Source organism: Lathamus discolor, chromosome 2 (assembly GCF_037157495.1).
Source record: "Lathamus discolor isolate bLatDis1 chromosome 2, bLatDis1.hap1, whole genome shotgun sequence".
NCBI lineage: Eukaryota > Metazoa > Chordata > Aves > Psittaciformes > Psittacidae > Lathamus > Lathamus discolor.
Genome location: NC_088885.1, coordinates 148,767,375 through 148,783,374, shown reverse-complemented (window position 1 = coordinate 148,783,374; position 16,000 = coordinate 148,767,375). Strand labels below are relative to the sequence as shown.

The 16,000-nt window shown below is 39.6% G+C and overlaps 1 protein-coding gene across 2 annotated transcripts in view; it reads left to right on the top strand.

The window, feature by feature from the left end:
- The window catches only part of TMEM65 (transmembrane protein 65), a 34,587-nt gene extending 18,798 nt beyond the window's left edge, over window positions 1–15,789 (top strand). For both annotated transcript variants that reach the window (XM_065668924.1, XM_065668923.1), the window contains 6 exons: window positions 4,007–4,051; window positions 6,157–6,224; window positions 7,983–8,037; window positions 9,223–9,265; window positions 10,241–10,346; window positions 11,891–15,789. In XM_065668924.1, the coding sequence (XP_065524996.1) occupies window positions 4,007–4,051; window positions 6,157–6,224; window positions 7,983–8,037; window positions 9,223–9,265; window positions 10,241–10,346; window positions 11,891–11,986 (413 nt within the window). In that variant the 3' untranslated portion in view covers window positions 11,987–15,789. The remainder of the gene's footprint in view (window positions 1–4,006; window positions 4,052–6,156; window positions 6,225–7,982; window positions 8,038–9,222; window positions 9,266–10,240; window positions 10,347–11,890) is intronic.
- Window positions 15,790–16,000: the final 211 nt, after the last annotated feature.

Here is a 16,000-nt window from a genome sequence, read left to right as displayed (position 1 = left end):
ATTCTGGGGATAAGGATCCTCTTATGGAATATCTCTTTTTAATAGACACACCAGTTGCTTTGATTTCTTGTTGTATGCAAGCCCTTGCTGTTCCATGATGTGTATCTGAATGATTTACTGAAATGATGTGGACAGGCTTTTGAATTTGAGGCAAAACTCTTCCTCATTTCTAAATGAGACCCTAACCTTCAGATTCCTCCTCCTTCTTGATATTCATTGTTAAATCATTAATCTCATAAGATTTGGATAAATTTTAAAACCTTATAAAACACTGCTCATATTTTTGTCTTGGACTTAGTACTCAGCTGTAGCATATGTCTTCTAGGGCAGCTCTGGCCACAGTACCTCTTATCACTGTTATGAGTTTCATGCTGCTGGGTGAGAGTAAAAGATTGAGCTATAGAATTTAATGGCAGTGTTAGCTGCAATTTGAATAAAACATAATACGTGCCTTTAGGCTTGCAGGTTCTTTTGTATGCCAGGTCTTAAAAAATAGATAACTCAGGAACTGGTGATGACAACTTTTTCTGGGTTTTGGTTCCTTTATTTTTTTACCAACTGTCTGAATAAATGCACTCCCGTTACCCGTTAGTCCATTGGGAGGTTTTATCAGCTAAGGAGAATAATCTTAAATCTAAATTCAAGTACTTGGTTTAAATTGGCTACAACTGGCAGAGTTAATTTAACTCGCTTGATTTGGGGCAAGCTGGGGGTAATGGTAAACTCATGTTGACAGTTCTGTATTCCCCTGGGCTCTGTCTATTAGAAAAAGGTAAATGTTAGCAAAAAAGAGGTGTAAATTCAAAAAAGATCAAGGACAGGTTTAAGAGGCACTTAATTTTTTTTCTCTGCCCCCTGACTTCAGTAATTCAGGGCTCATGACCCGTGTTGCACTTGAACCTTGGATTATAACTTCATTTATGGTAATGAATGTCAGTTAGGAAATAGCAATATTCCTTACTCTGCCATTTTATTTTATTCCTTCTGTGATAAGATTGGATGAGGCTTTGAGCAACCTGCTTTAGTGGAAGGTGTCCCTGCCCATGGCAGGGGGTTGGAACTGGATTCTGTGATTCTATAAAGATGAACTCTGGTGCCTGAGGCACAGGGTGAGCTGGTGAATGGCTGTCATGAGATGCAATACTGGAGTCCAGTATAGCCTCTTTTCCCAGACATCTGAACTCTTGGAACTGTTGGATTGTGGCTGCATTAATTTGTTGAAAGGAGATTTTGCAGTTTGGACCTTGTTTTCCCTCCAGTAAAACAAGTGAAGGGCTTGTTTCCTTTGCTGTACTCTGAAGATTCTTTTTCATGGGGTGTTTTTTTTTTTTCCGAGCCTTGGAAATCCAAATAGTCAGAACAGTTTCCTATGAATAAATACCTGATTCTGAAGCACATTTTGTTATCTAGAGTTTTAGAAGATTGCTTTAAAGAATTCTTTTGTCTCTGTGGGATGTGTTCCCCAGGTGCCTTCCTATCTTTCAAAGTCTGCTATGGTTTAAAGAGGTGGTATTGGAAGTGATTCTGTAAAAAGGTTACTGGCTTTCATGCCACAGTGGTTATTTAATTCTTTCAGCTTTCATTCCTTTTTTTTCCCTCCCAATATCCCAGCTTTAAACTAAACCTTGGCCTCTGCAATTCGTGCTGAGCTGGTCCTTCGCCATCGGGCAGTGATCTGTACCTTGCAATGGCAGAGTGTACTTCATCTGTCAGTGAAATCATCTTTGTGCTTAAAGGGTTGTTTTGATGCTCCACAGGAGACAAATTTTTCCTCGAGTCTGGTCCTGCAGGTACTGTATGACAGGGTCCTGAGCAGCCTGATCTGATTTGGCTCTGCTTTGTGCAGGGCTGGGACTGGGTATCTCTCCAGGCTAAAGACTTGGCTTGGCTGAGGCAGAGAGGATGTTGGGATTGGAGCTTCCATCTCTGGAGTATGAGCAGGTTTGATCTGCACTAGTTACCTGAGCGTCGTCTGTCTCACTTCTCCTATCTGTGTCTCATTAGTTAGTACATGTAATTCCAGATTGTTTCCCCAGATTAATCTTTATCTCTATGATAGAAGCTGTACGTCAGGCAGATTGCCAGATGAGTTTAGCAAGACTCTCTCTTATGAAAGAAAGTTCTTATGGATGTGGCAGAAAGATGCTGTCACCTATGCAAGAATTTCCTATGGCCAGACAAGAGCAGTGTGGTCTCCAGAGCACAGTGCCACCATAGTTCTGTCTTAGTGACCCTTCGTTTAGTATTGAAGTGCCTTAGGTGCCCTGCTCCATGAAGTGGTTATTTAGCAGATATCCCACCCTACTGAAAAAGGTTATGTCAATGAAGAAATAATTTTTGCTTATATTTGATCCTTTGCTGTTTCCCCCTACCTTGCAGTAACTAACTCATCATTCCTCTAGCCCCAAAGTAGTGACCCCCCAATCTCCCTTCTTCTAAAACCATCCCAGGATAGTTCTTTACTTACGTTCTGGAGGAGCAAGTTTATGTTTTTTAATTAATGTGATTTGAAGCTTCCATTATTCATAGATGTTAAAGTTTTGGGTTTTTTTCCTACCAAATGCTTGCCCTCAATTCCTCCTTTTGGTAATAAGTTCCTAGAATCAATTACTCACTGGGTTTTAGCTTTGTTTAATAGCTTTCTCTCTGCACTGAGTGGAGAGTAATTATGTAGACTGCCATGTGCTATCAAACTCAGGAATCAGTTGCAGTTAAATCCACAAGACTGATGTTAAATCCACTAGAGGCTCATAATATTTTGTGACAAACCGAGTAGTCTTCTATCTTTGTGTTCATACCCACAATACTTCACTTGGGAATTACCTAAACTAACTGGTTATCATAGTCAGGGCAAGCTATGAAAAGATGTCTTACTCAGAGGTAGATAAGAGTGTTTCCTGGAAGTTCGTTTATGTTACAGCTTTTTATCGTGCTATTTTAGTTTCTCCTTTAGAGCAGGTTTGAATATAGAGTGACTTGGGTACACAAATACTTACTCTAGTCTACACTGTTCAGATATATGCTCAAATGGTTCACAGCCTGTGTTTGCAGCTTTGCTTCTTCATGTACTTGACTGCCCCAAGTAAGATTTGAATACTTGAGGTCGTGTTGTAGGTTTCTCTCATGTTACACCATTTTTTACCTTTGCCTATAGAAGTACCTAATCAAAAGTATGGAAGCAACTTGTCAAAAGCTCAAGGTTCGTAATACTGGAAGATATCGGGGCAGCTTTGTTTTCTGCTTTAAAATGGGGTCTTTTGCTCAACAGCCACGTTTCAAAAAACCTACAAATGCAATAGAAGCCTAAAAAAGTAGGTTGTGTTTCCCCTGCCCTGTGGAATGGGTACCTGTTGCTGCTGCATTCTGTGCATCACCTCTAATAGTCTGTGTTAGCTTCCTGTAGAGTGCTCTGTCAGGTTCAGGAGTGACGTCCTGGTCCTTCCAAGCACTTAATGGTTTGAAGCCAAAATGAAACATGTACCAAATAGCCAGACTTGTTCTGCTATTACTGGGATCAGTGCTCTCTAATGTCATTGTAGTATTTTTCTTTTGTTCTTATACTAGCTATTAAAAGATGCCTTCTGTCAGAACAGAGGTAGGAGGTCTTTTGCAGACTATCTCTTGAGGAAAGGTTGTCTCTGCATGCGTAGAGGTCTAAAACCAAATGATTAAACGCAGTTCTTTAGATGTCCTGGTTTGTCTAATTTTATTGTGTTTTTCTAATTCTCAGTAATTAAAGATGGCTGTTGAGCTGCTTCTAATGTATGCTGTTACTTTGCATAATTACTTATCTTAGTGTAATCTTGTAATATTTCTCTAAGACTTTTTGGCTTTAAATATGAGGTTTTTTAAATAATAATAATGTAGATGTGAAACATTTATCTTCACATTTGAAAGCTGTTAAATAACATAACTGCTTTTTTGCCTGCTAGTAATTTGGTAAATTATAATAAGCTGTGTTTGTGATGAAGTAGCTAACTTTCTCATTTCATTTTGACTTCTCTAGAGAAGTTGGAGATTGCCCCACCATCTCCAGGACAACTGAAACATGGTAAAAGAAGAATGTTTGTTGAATGTGGTTCAGTACTTGTGCAGTCTGTGTTTTGAATTGCTTCATCTTTCTCCTGCAAATGCTGGTCTGTCCTCATCCCTGTCGTCTGGAGTAACAGAAAACCAAAGCAAGCACCAACAGCCACTCTGCCACCTTTATTTTTATTTTGTAACACCTCAGCTGGAGAATGTGCACCATTTAGTAAAAGTAGGACAGAAAGCCCAAATGAGAGAGCATTGCTGAAAGCCAGCAGCAAACACTGGTTTTCTAAGCCAAGCAGTGTTGATGCTGCACAACCTTGTGGGGTTTTTGTGTTTAAAACTATTGACTTGCTTCTAGTCGCCTGTATTTTAAATGAACTGAGAAGTGGGATAAAATTGCAGAGAAATTGGAGACAGATTTGGTATTCTTTGTAATACCATGCTCATTCAAATTCTGGATTAGTTTCCAAATCAGTGTATTTATGTGGTTTTACACTCTCAGCAAATATATGTAGTTGAACCTTTTACTGTTCCACGTATCTGCACTTATTTCTCTTTGGGTGTTTTTTCCTTGGTCCCTGGGATTCTGTTTACTCCTTGGATTCCAAAACTACGACCATTTTGGTGGGAATTTGAGTTCCTTCTGTAGCTCCAGAGTTTGGTGCACACATTTTGAAAATACTGGGCACATCTGTCATACCTGTGTAATTTTTTTTTTTGTTTTTATTTTGGGGGGTTTTGTCTTGCAGTGGTTTAAAACAATAATTGGAAACTTTCATACAGTCTGTGCTTTAGTCTTTCACTGGTGCGTTATGTGTTTTTACAAAGTACCTCCAGAAGTCCAAACATGTTCTAGTACCTAAGCATGAAAGCTCTCTTGAGTGTGGCTTTGTTTTCTTATATGGTCATGGATTGGTGCTGTCTGTGAGAGGTAAATGCAAAAGAGACTCATTCCAGTTGCTTTTCACACGACTGTGAGGTTTGTGCACTTTTCTTTCTTCCCTCTTCCTATGCTTGCATCTCTGTAAGTTTATGAAATACAGGAGTTGTTGGTCCCATCTGAAGTGAAAAAAAACCTCAAACCCAAACAACTAAAGAGCTGATGCATTTTAAATGTTAAAAAGTTCTAACTTCAAACTGTATTTTAGTCATGTAGTCTGTCCTCAGTGTTGTATTCAGTCTTATGAAGCCAGCACCTTGAAACTCAGCTGGAGGCTATGCTATGCAAATTCAGTCCCATCTCTATCAGAAGCTTACAAGCTAAAACTTAAGAGAGAAAATGAAGCAGGACAAACAGGAATGACACGGTAATACTGTACTTGTTAGGAATTATTATTCGGAGCATCATGTTCCAAGTTCTTACAATATAAAATATTTTCACACAGGGTTTACTTGGAGTTTCAGGAGTAAAAGGAAAAAAAAACCCAAACACATGAAACAGAAGGTGGAACTTGAATTCTTAATCAATTGAGGAGCAGCTTCAAGTCTGACTCGCTCTCAGCATAGGTCCCAACCAAAATCAAGATACAGATGTCTGGGTTGGAATAGTGAGACAACTGTGTGACACCAGTGAAAACCATCTGAACATCTGTAGATCTAGTTGAATGAGTTTTGATGAAATCACTTAGCTCCAGGCAATACTCTTAAAATATGAATTGTTAGGAATGCATGAAAAAGAGCTTTTGCACAGGAATAGAGAGGGATTTGTAGAGAAAGGGGCTTTATTTCGAGTAGGAGAAGAGTGTAGAGAGTCTAGTCAGGCAGTCTGGTAATCCTTAGTGATACTGTGGTTGGAAGGACTAAATAGTACCAAAGTTTGTGTAGTTTTCAGTGTTTCTTTTGTGCTCTAGTAGGCATAAGTGGCTTACAGCCAAAATTGTCCAAGTCTTTGCAGAGTAAGTTGGCTTAATTGGTTCTTCAAAGGCCGTTAGTAGCACTCAGGTGCAGCAAAGGGTTTTACCAAAGCTGCTGGAAACAAAGACATCAATAGAAGTAGTGGGAAAGGGATTTTGTGTATGTTCTGTTTGTTTCTCTTAAAGGCAGTATTAGACTGATATTGCGGTTGTTGTGAACTAGTGAACTCTTACAAATATTTACTTTCTCTTTGTTACTTATTTCTTTTAGTGTTCTTCCACAATGCAGTACCTTTTGTAGGGTTTGGATTTTTGGATAACGCAATTATGATTGCTGCGGTAAGTTCACTGTTTAATTCCTCGATCAAGTCAGTAAGCTTCATATCGTTAAAGTAGAATAAAACAGACTCTACTGAGAGCTTCAGTAAGACACTGTATCAACTCACCCTTTTAATCTTTCTTCTTTAAAGAAAAAGCCCATGCTGTGTTCAGCCTTTGCCCAGTGCAAAGGAGCGTTGTTCCTTCTGAAGGCCAGTACTGCAACAAATTTTACTGAACTGAGAAGAAACTTGCTTTTATTCCTCTCTTAATTTGTGCTGTAAGACACATTTATGATCCTGTAGTTGATATGTTTTTGCACTGACTGATTATAATGTGATTATAATGGGTTGATGAACACATCTTCAGGGCTTTTACTGATGTGTTCCTTTGTTCTGAGTGACGCAGGCACTGTTAGTGCTGATGTTGATTTGTACTGATGCAGCCTGGCACTTCTGACTAGCACTCTTGATGTCTTTTGTTTGCTTGGAAGATTAAATGGGCTAGTGGAACAGGAAGATCTATAAAGGCCAAAGAAACTGTTCCTCCTATCACTGAGGATAAATTCCACCTTATTCCACGAGGATGGTCAGGGGGCTGGAGCACCTCCCGTGTGAAGATAGGCTGAGAAAGTTGGGGCTGTTCAGCCTGGAGAAGAGAAGGCTGCATGGAGACCTCAGAGCAGCCTTCCAGTATCTGAAGGGGGCCTATAGGGATGCTGGGGAGGGACTCTTCGTCAGGGACTGTAGTGACAGGACAAGGGGTAACGAGTTCAAACTTAAACAGGAGACGTTTGGATTGGATATAAGGAAGAAGTTCTTTACTGTGAGGGTGGTGAGGCACTGGAATGACTGGCCCAAGGAAGTTGTGAATGCTCCATCCCTGGTAGTGTTCAAGGCCAAGTTGGACAGAGCCTTGGGTGGGATGAGATGGTTTAGTGTGAGGTATCCCTGCCCATGGCAAGGGGGTTGGAACTAGATGATCTTAAGGTCTTTTGCAACCCTAACTATTCTGTGATTCTGTAATTCAATGACAGTGTGATATTAATCGTGGAACAATTGAGGTGGGAAAGGACCACAGGAGCTATCAGGTCTCTAGTCTTTCACTTGCTCAGGACCTTTCTCAGGCTCTCTAATCTGTAACTTCATTCTCAAAGCAGGATCACCTGTAAGGTCAGGCTCGGTTATTCATGGTTTCATCCAGTGGGACTTGAGAAGATACAAGGGCAGAGACTGCAGAGTCTTTCTGTGCAACCTGTTCCAATGCTCAGCTGTCCTCACAGCGGAAAATATTCTCCTATATCCAACTGGAACATGTCTTGTTTTAATTCATGCATGTTGTGTCTCATCTTTGGACCATGTAATGCTGTTTCATCATGCAGTTTGCTGCAATTTTGTTTCTTCACCTAAAGAAGTAAGGAGCTACAAGACTGTGTTTTGTTTGTTCAGTATTTGTAGAAGTTTGTATTCAGAGCTATACAGTCAGCTAAAAATTACAGTGGGGGAAATGATATGCAGAGATAGGGGTTAGTTTTGTCCATTTGCTGGCCATTATGGAAAAATATAAACTATTAAAAGAGTATCTGAAGTAAGCTCTTGTCCTGGGGAGAAATATATATGCCGGGAGGATGGGAGCTGTGCAGATCTAGTAAAAGTTATGTCCATTTATCCTTTCAGTGTCAACATAAGCAAGCAATAAGCAATACTTTTGCTGGTTCACTCAGTGTAATCTATTTTAATTCCAAATCTCTCAAGTAATGAGAAAATTCTTATTTTTCAGGGAACCCAAATAGAATTGTCAATTGGAGTTATCCTAGGAATTTCAACTATGGCAGGCAAGTAATAAAATGCAGTATGTGTAGACTGATAAGCACACTCCTATATTTTAGGCTGACAAATGGGCCACAGGGCTGGACATGGCTCTTCTTGGTCTTGCAGCTGCCTTTCCTAATAAAGAAACAACCTATGGTTGAAGCAAGGACATACTCCATTTGCAGAAATGGAATTTCAGTTCACATAGCTTTGGCAATGCTTATTGTCCGTTTTAATCTAAAAGCTCAGATCCTGGGTTCCTTAGGAAATTGTATTTGCATTTCTGTCATGGGACTGCTCTAAATTCCCTAGGGTCTGATACTTATGTATGCGTGTTTATGTATTTGTAAGTTGCTGTTTGCTTGCAGTGCTGAGTGAAGATCAGTGTTGGTGTCCTTTTACTGTGTTGGCCCATGTTCTTGGTGGCTTCTCTGCCTCCCTGCGATACCAAGGGGAGGCCCAGCAGCCACCCTGCTCCTGCACTGGACCAGAACTGATAAGTTCTGCTCAACAGCTTTGGTGCCTCTGCAGTGTCAGAGGAGAGAAAATACCACTGGATCCATCAGGTGCAGTGTGGCATGAAAGCACACAGACAGCTTAAATGCCGTACAAGAAATGTGCAGCATTTCTCTGTTGCAATGCAAGGCAGTCACAAGCAAGCTTATCTCACTAAGATCTGCTGTGAAATCATGTATATTAAGTGTATAACTTCATTCAGTCATATCTACAGTATTCCTAATCTGACAGTTCATGGGTGTGCTAAAATGTTTATCAAAACTACACATATGAGTAACAGCTACTTCTGTTTCCCGTGCTCCTGCACCTCTTCAGGCACTGGAAGGCCTTGTCGGTGTCCAGCATTAGCTGTATGAAACTGGCAACCACCCATGGCTGTTTTTAACTCTGATCTGAAGAATTCTTACATTGGTTTCCAGGTGTCTGACATCTGTTTGTATTTGTCAAGTGTTCTTCATATAAGTTGAGAAAAATAGTTGCACTTCCTGTTATTGTCAGTCTGCTGCTGCAAACTGTAGTAAGGTCAGAAGAAAAAAACTCCAAAGAGACTTACTTCTAGTCTTTTATGCTGTATCTGCTGAGAAGAGTGACAGTCACTGGGGCAGGGAGGGAGGGTAACTGCTTGGGTTTAGTTGTAATGAAAATAATGCTTTGCCTTCTTACCCCCTTCTCTTCCCTTTTCCTCCCTCCAGCTGCAGCTCTGGGAAACCTTGTTTCAGATTTAGCTGGACTGGGGTATGTCTGAACTTGTGTTGAGAATATATGTATTGTTTTCCTCTCTCGCAAACACTGTTGGTGCTACTGAACTACAACATTATAAACTACTGAAATACAGTTCTTTCTTTTCTAGCTCTTGAATTTTGTTTCAGTAAACTATGGGACTGCAGAAATGCATTCTGTCCTTGCTAAGGAAAAGTTGGACTGTTAGGTGTTTCTTGCCAAGGTTAAAACGGAGATGTCATAGTTCTGAAACAAACTGTACTGTTACTACAGTATTACATATTTTAAGGGATAAAATTGGGATTGGCATTTAGTCTGACTCAGTGTAGTCTGTAGGCAATGCTTGCTTTTAAGGAAGTTTTGATGAGAACTTTTTCTGCAAGAAGTGCTTTCGTTCAAAATGGAAAAATACATTTTTTTGTGACGCAGTATGTTGCTGTGGTAGAATATCCCTCATATACCTGCTCCGGTTGTTATAACTAGATCAAGAGGTATTTCCTTCTCCTCAGATAAAAGTTATGTATCTGAAATGCCTTCAGATCTCGGCATACCAACTGCTGATATAAACAGACACAGCTGACTTTATTTTTTAAAGGAATAATTGCTGAAAGCAAAGCTTCAGTGCCCACTTTTCCTCTTTTATTCCTGCCAATAACGAGGCTTATTGCTAGTGTGTGTATGTAACCTTTCCTCCAGTGAAGGTTAACAAGCTCTGTAAACATACAGTAATATTCACACCAGTTTTGTCTTGCTGCATAAAGTTTTTCTGGAAATACTGTGTATCAAATTAGTAAGAAAATGAATGAACTTGCAGTGCAAAATGTGCCCATCAGAAGTCTGATGATCGCACTTTGCCGTATTTACCTCTTGATGACTTTAGCCGAAGGAAAAGCTATTCATTTTAAGTTCTGTGCTTCAGATACTTCAGAGTCCTCACTAGAAGTAATGTCAGATCCAAAATCGTTTGTTCTTGTTTTCTTGTTCTTCCAGTCTTGCAGGTTATGTAGAAGCTTTAGCTTCACGACTGGGTCTGTCAATCCCTGATCTGACACCCAAACAAGCTGATATGTGGCAAACGCGTCTCAGTGCACACTTGGTGAGTATCCTGCAGTTAGGCACTGTTTGTGTGGAGCTTGTTTGGTTTAAACTAATATGTGATAAATCCTTTTTGTCACTTTTGTCATTAAACACTTAACGATCACCCACATTTTACACCTTTCCTGGAAGGTTTAGTCATGAGCCTGTGTCAGGGAGCATCATGAGACTGGATCATTTTGGGCTTGGGGGGATTTTCCATATGCAACAAGCCATGAGTGACTAGTACCATGGGCAGTCTGCAGTGACTTCATGTATGCCATGGAGATACCTGGGCTGAGCTCTGTCTACTGTGATAAGACAGTTTATCTGAAAGTTATAACCCCTTACTAGTTCACTCCCATACATTCTTTGTCAAGTGTTTGCTATTTATATACCTGTGCTAGTATGTGTTCATTTCTAATATTCTATAATTAGCTTGGGTATGAAATCAGCTTTCCCCTGGGTAAATTTTCAGCATTTGAGTAATATTCAGTGTCTGGGTTTACAGTTGCGGGACACTTAACTTGCAGATTCATTTGCAGGATGATTACTTAATTAATATTTAAATATTTGAAGTGATCCCACTTCAAAAATGAGAACATTTAGTTTATTTTGATGAAAGAATCAGATTATAAGAAACTGAGTAAAGAAACATATTCCTTTCGCTTTGCCGGAGTGAACCTTCATGGGAAAAAATATCTTTGCAGATTTAAGGGAAGAGAAATAACACTGGCTACTGAAAACTAAGGGAAAAAGTCTGCTTTTAGCAGTGATAGATCAAAGCATCGAGCAGGGTAGAATTGGCGTGTTTATGGGCTGCTCTCTAGTCTGCCCAACATAAGAGTCGTTGTGGTGAAAGCTGAATCAGGCAAAAACCTGTCATTGCACTGCAGCACATTCACAGCGCTTTTCTGTGGGGAGACTTCTGAGCATCTTTGCCTGAATGTGAGCAGTTTTTCTTTTATAACCATTGTCTCAAGTTTCTCAACACTATCCACCTGCTGCTGGCGATGTGGTCTGGATGTTGCTTGTCTTACTTTTGTCTCCTTTTGAATTCTCCATCTGAGGCAATTGTGAAAAACTGTGAAATGTTTTCCAATCTTTTTCATTTATTATTATTGTCTTCCCCTTGTGCCTTTGCAAGCCATCGTGTTTGCAAGGAATTCCTCATTCCTGACTTTGCATTACCACATTCAAACAGATACATTTATAATTGCACGTAAAATGTGTGTGTGGTTTTGTTGTTTGTTTCACCCCCCTTCTCTGTCTTCCTAGCCAGTCCTTTGAGTCTGTCTCCTCCTGTACCACCTATGCAGCTCTTCATGGGTCATTCCCCTCCTCTTTATTCAGAAATGTGCCTTTTATCACAGCAAACCTTGTTTCTAACCTTGTCATATCTGTCTCTCTCTCATAGATTGTGTTTCTAGTCTGCATGCTAAGAAAAATGTGGCTCCCAACTGAAAACTAGAACAGAGGGTCTGTTTTCCTGGTTGTGTTGGTACTACACAGCAAAGGAGTAACAACTGATCAGTGAGAAACTTACTTTTTTCCCCCTTTCTCTAGGGTAAAGCTATTGGAGTAACCATTGGCTGCATTTTAGGAATGTTTCCGTTGTTGTTCTTTGGCGATGAGGAAGAAAAACTGGAAGAAAAAAAATAACCTTTTTACAAGACATATACAAATATAAACTACTGTACCTCAATTACTCAATTACGCTGTCAATATTTAGGAATTAACAGACAGTAAAAAATGTATAGACTTGGGAACAAAACCTTCAGCATGTCGTTTTATGGAAACACTAATTTATTGTGGCTTTGTTGTGTTCAGTACTTCTTTTTATAAGATATCATCTAACTTTTTATTTAATTGTAAATTTTTGAAGTGTTTTCACTTATGGCAAAATGTTTACCACTTTCCCCTTGGACTTTATTCTTTAATGGATTATTACTCTGATACCCACCGTGGGTGACAGTCTAACTCTGGAGTTGCATATTGGTTACCTAACAGATGTAATTGCATGACAAAAATCTCACTGCTGTTCATCAGGTCCTTCAATGCAGATTATTAACGAGGTCAGTGATGAGTAATTTGAAGTCCCTCACTTGCAAGATGTCTGGTTGCCCCCTGACCAGCCGTCAGTTTGCACTGCCTTTAGATTCGATATTTCAGTGATCTATGACAGCCTAGTCTGTATTTTTCACAACACTGATCAAGTGTGTCTGAATCGTCTTCTGAGATGATCATTTTAAGGATTTCACAAGGTAAGTGTTTCCAGTGCAGGCTCTTTACCAAGTCCATTTTTTGGTGGTGGTTTAGCACCTTCTATACTTCTATATTCACCTCTTTTTTTCCTTTGTAAACGATATTTTGAGAATTGAGATATCTTAAATTTGTCTTTTTGCGTTTTGAGTGTGGTATTAAAGAATTCAGAGCAACTGTTTCAAAAATCCAAACAACTTTTTTTTCACTGTTCTGCTTAAAACAAGGTGTGAATAGTTGGGTGGGTGGATGAGGCTGGGGAACGCTTCAGGGTATGAATGAGTGCTGGTATTGCAAGTCTGTAATGGGTGGTTCAGTTGAAACAATAAAGTGTACCATCAGTCTGGATTAGAGGACCTGATCTGCAGATTATAACTTTGTATTTAAGATTAAGCCTTTGCTACATATTTTTCTTTTCTGCTGTGGGACAATTAGTAAAAAGACCCCAAACAACAAAAAAAGGGAGACTTGAGGCCTTTTTCCTTTTTTGCCTTTTATTTTTGCAGTCTTACTTGGTGTATTATAGATCTGACAGTGCAGACACATGTAACTGTGTTTTTTTATGTGGTCATGAATAAATTGATTATGACTATCAAATATCCATAATATTTCAGGATCTGACTTGCCAGTAGCATAATGCTAAACTGAGAACTGTTGATTAGGGGAGAGGGTTTCTTACCTGGTTGAATAAAATTTGGGAAAGACACTAGAACGAGAGGCACAGCCGGGACACTCTGTGTTATTGCTGGAATTGTTGGCACTTCTGAAACCTATAGAAAGAAACGTTAAAAGAATAAAAATGGTGTCCCCTGATGACTTTAATTTGCTGTAGGAAAAGTCTTCTTGTAATGCGTTATGTTTCACAGAGCTCATTGCTTACCTCTTGGTTGTAAATCTGACTTCTCTGTTCTCATTTCTAGAAACCCTTTAAACAGCAGTACTGAAACTTTGGCATCAGCCTTTAATGAGGGTGACAGTGTCCTATCTGTTCTTTGAAAAGCAGACTTTGAAAACTTGCAGGGAGAAGTCCTTGTAGCATGTACAGTACTTTGTACATTAAACCATGAGCATGTGGACCAAACTGTCAATCTCAGAGTTTAGCTAGGCACAGAACACAAATGCAGAGGAGTTTTGGCTCGCATTTTCCAAGTTGGAAGCTTTATTGAAAAAACCCCAAATAAACAACAAAAGAAACCACCCATCACAAACACCACAAAAACCATCTTCCTTAGAAAATTATGTGCTCTTCCCCCACAGATTGCTGCTGGTTTACAGTACTTCAGTGATCAGTGTTTTAGTCATCCAAACGTTTGTCTTGGCTTTACCTTTTCTTCCTCTGCATGTACTTTTGTTTCTGGTATGTTTCTATACAAAGCTGTATTTCCCACATGTTCTTTTTTAAACTGAAGTACACATCAGAACAATTTTGGCTTGTAGCTGTTTGTACAGTAATACCAACACTGTTTCCCATTATGATACTGGCCTCTTCATTGGAATCTTCAGCAGTGGCCAGACCTCTGTTCTTTGTCATCGTACCAACTGGAACACTGTTTTTGTCACTTTTTTAGAGCTCATGAGAACAATGGGAAGGCTGTGTCATCTGTCATAGTAGTTTTAATTTTATAATGGCAATAGGAAAGACCGTGTACTATTGTTAAATAGCTTGTGCATGGAAATTGAGTATGTTTTGTTGCTGTATGTCAAACTGTTGTACTACAACCAATAATTTTATCGGGAATTAATGAACTAAAATATCTTCAAAGAAATAAATCATGTGTCGTCTTGTTAAACTATGGAGCTGGCCGCAAAAATGTGAAGGGCAAGTGACACATGGTAAGAAATCTTGGGTGTTTCAGGCTGTTGTTTGATACCGTCAATCAAGAAGGTGATTTCTGGGGTTTCAGTATTTGACAAATGTGAAGAAATAACTCATGATGTGAGAGGAACAGTGGCTCTGCTGGAGGCTGAGAGAAAGTGCTTGTTGGGGCCAAGCTGCCACCCTGAGTACAGTAGGGGTAGCTTGCTTTGCCTACAGGGTCTGCTCTTGTGTGGAGGTGGTGCTGCTTCACGTGGAAGATCTGTGCCTGATGTGTATCCTGTCTCCTCTCGGGGAGGGTGGGTTTTTCTGGGGTGCATGGATTAAAGTAATCCCTGGTGCTCTGATCATGATTTTTAAAACGCTTAAGGCTGAAGACAGAGCACTAACTAAACACTCTTCTTCATTTCCTGTTGTCTTCTCTCTCCTCAGTAAAAGGAAAACCAAACACTACAGGCTTGTTCAGACACTTCAGTATTGCTCCATCTTTTTATTCTATCGGTTGGTCCCGTGTTAATAGGAACTTTTCGAGTTAAAGGGCTGGTAGACCTGAAATTGTGTTTATTTTAAAATGCTGTCTTTTATTGTAACCTAAAATATTACTGTATTTTTGACCGTATGTTCTCTCTAGGGACAAAGAACATGCATCTGATAATATGGTTAACTACATCTTCTCGTCAGTATTTTCTCATGCATGTACTTTTACATAAATTATTTGAATTCAGACAACATCTTTTGTATTGTCTTTAATTAAATTGTCAAACTTTCTGTAAACTTTTGTACTACAGCAAAGGTGTTCTGTGTTTCTTTATTAGACCAGATGCTGGAGGGGAAATGTTAATAATATCCTGTGGGTATTCAGCCTCAGCTATACAAATGAGGAACAGATGATTTAAGTTACAAGAGGTGGTCCTTTGTTACTGTCATAGGTGATACCACCATGGTGGAGTGGTACTTTTGTCTCTTCATGCTTGGAAGAGTGCGATCTAAACAATTAAAATGGTTGCATGGTAAATCGGTGGTGTTTGTGGTTAATATGAGCCAGAAGCCCACTTGGGGTTTATATGCAAGCTAAGCCTTCATGAATTTTCCCAGACTTTGGAGCTCTTCACTTTGTTTCACTCCTTGGTCAGTCCCTTCTGCGCGTATCTGTACGCAGAGAAGTGCTGTGAGTGGAATATCTGTACTGAAAGGATGGTCTCATCACATTTTGACAACCTGTATAGGCTGCATTGTGTAAATCTTCACATTAATGTACAGAGTCTGTCACACTTCTGTCTAACATGATTCCCTCTTCTCTGATGTTTTACATGGTCTAGTGACAAGCTGACAGAGCAGTGATATATAAAATAAAGGTCTTAATAAAGCATTGAGGAATTGTCATCCTGAGAGTCTTATGCCTCTGGAATTTTTTGACCTAAAGTGCTAAGAGAATAGCTAGAGCTGCTCCAGGTTGCAGTTAATACTCTCCTAACACAAAGTCAAGCTCCTGTTTTAAAGTCTTTATTTAAAATCTGTTTTGGCTTTTACCCTTGTCTCTGTTCAGGACCATGGGCATGCAGACTATTGCTTCAAAATAGTAGTGTTTTTTGGGGCAA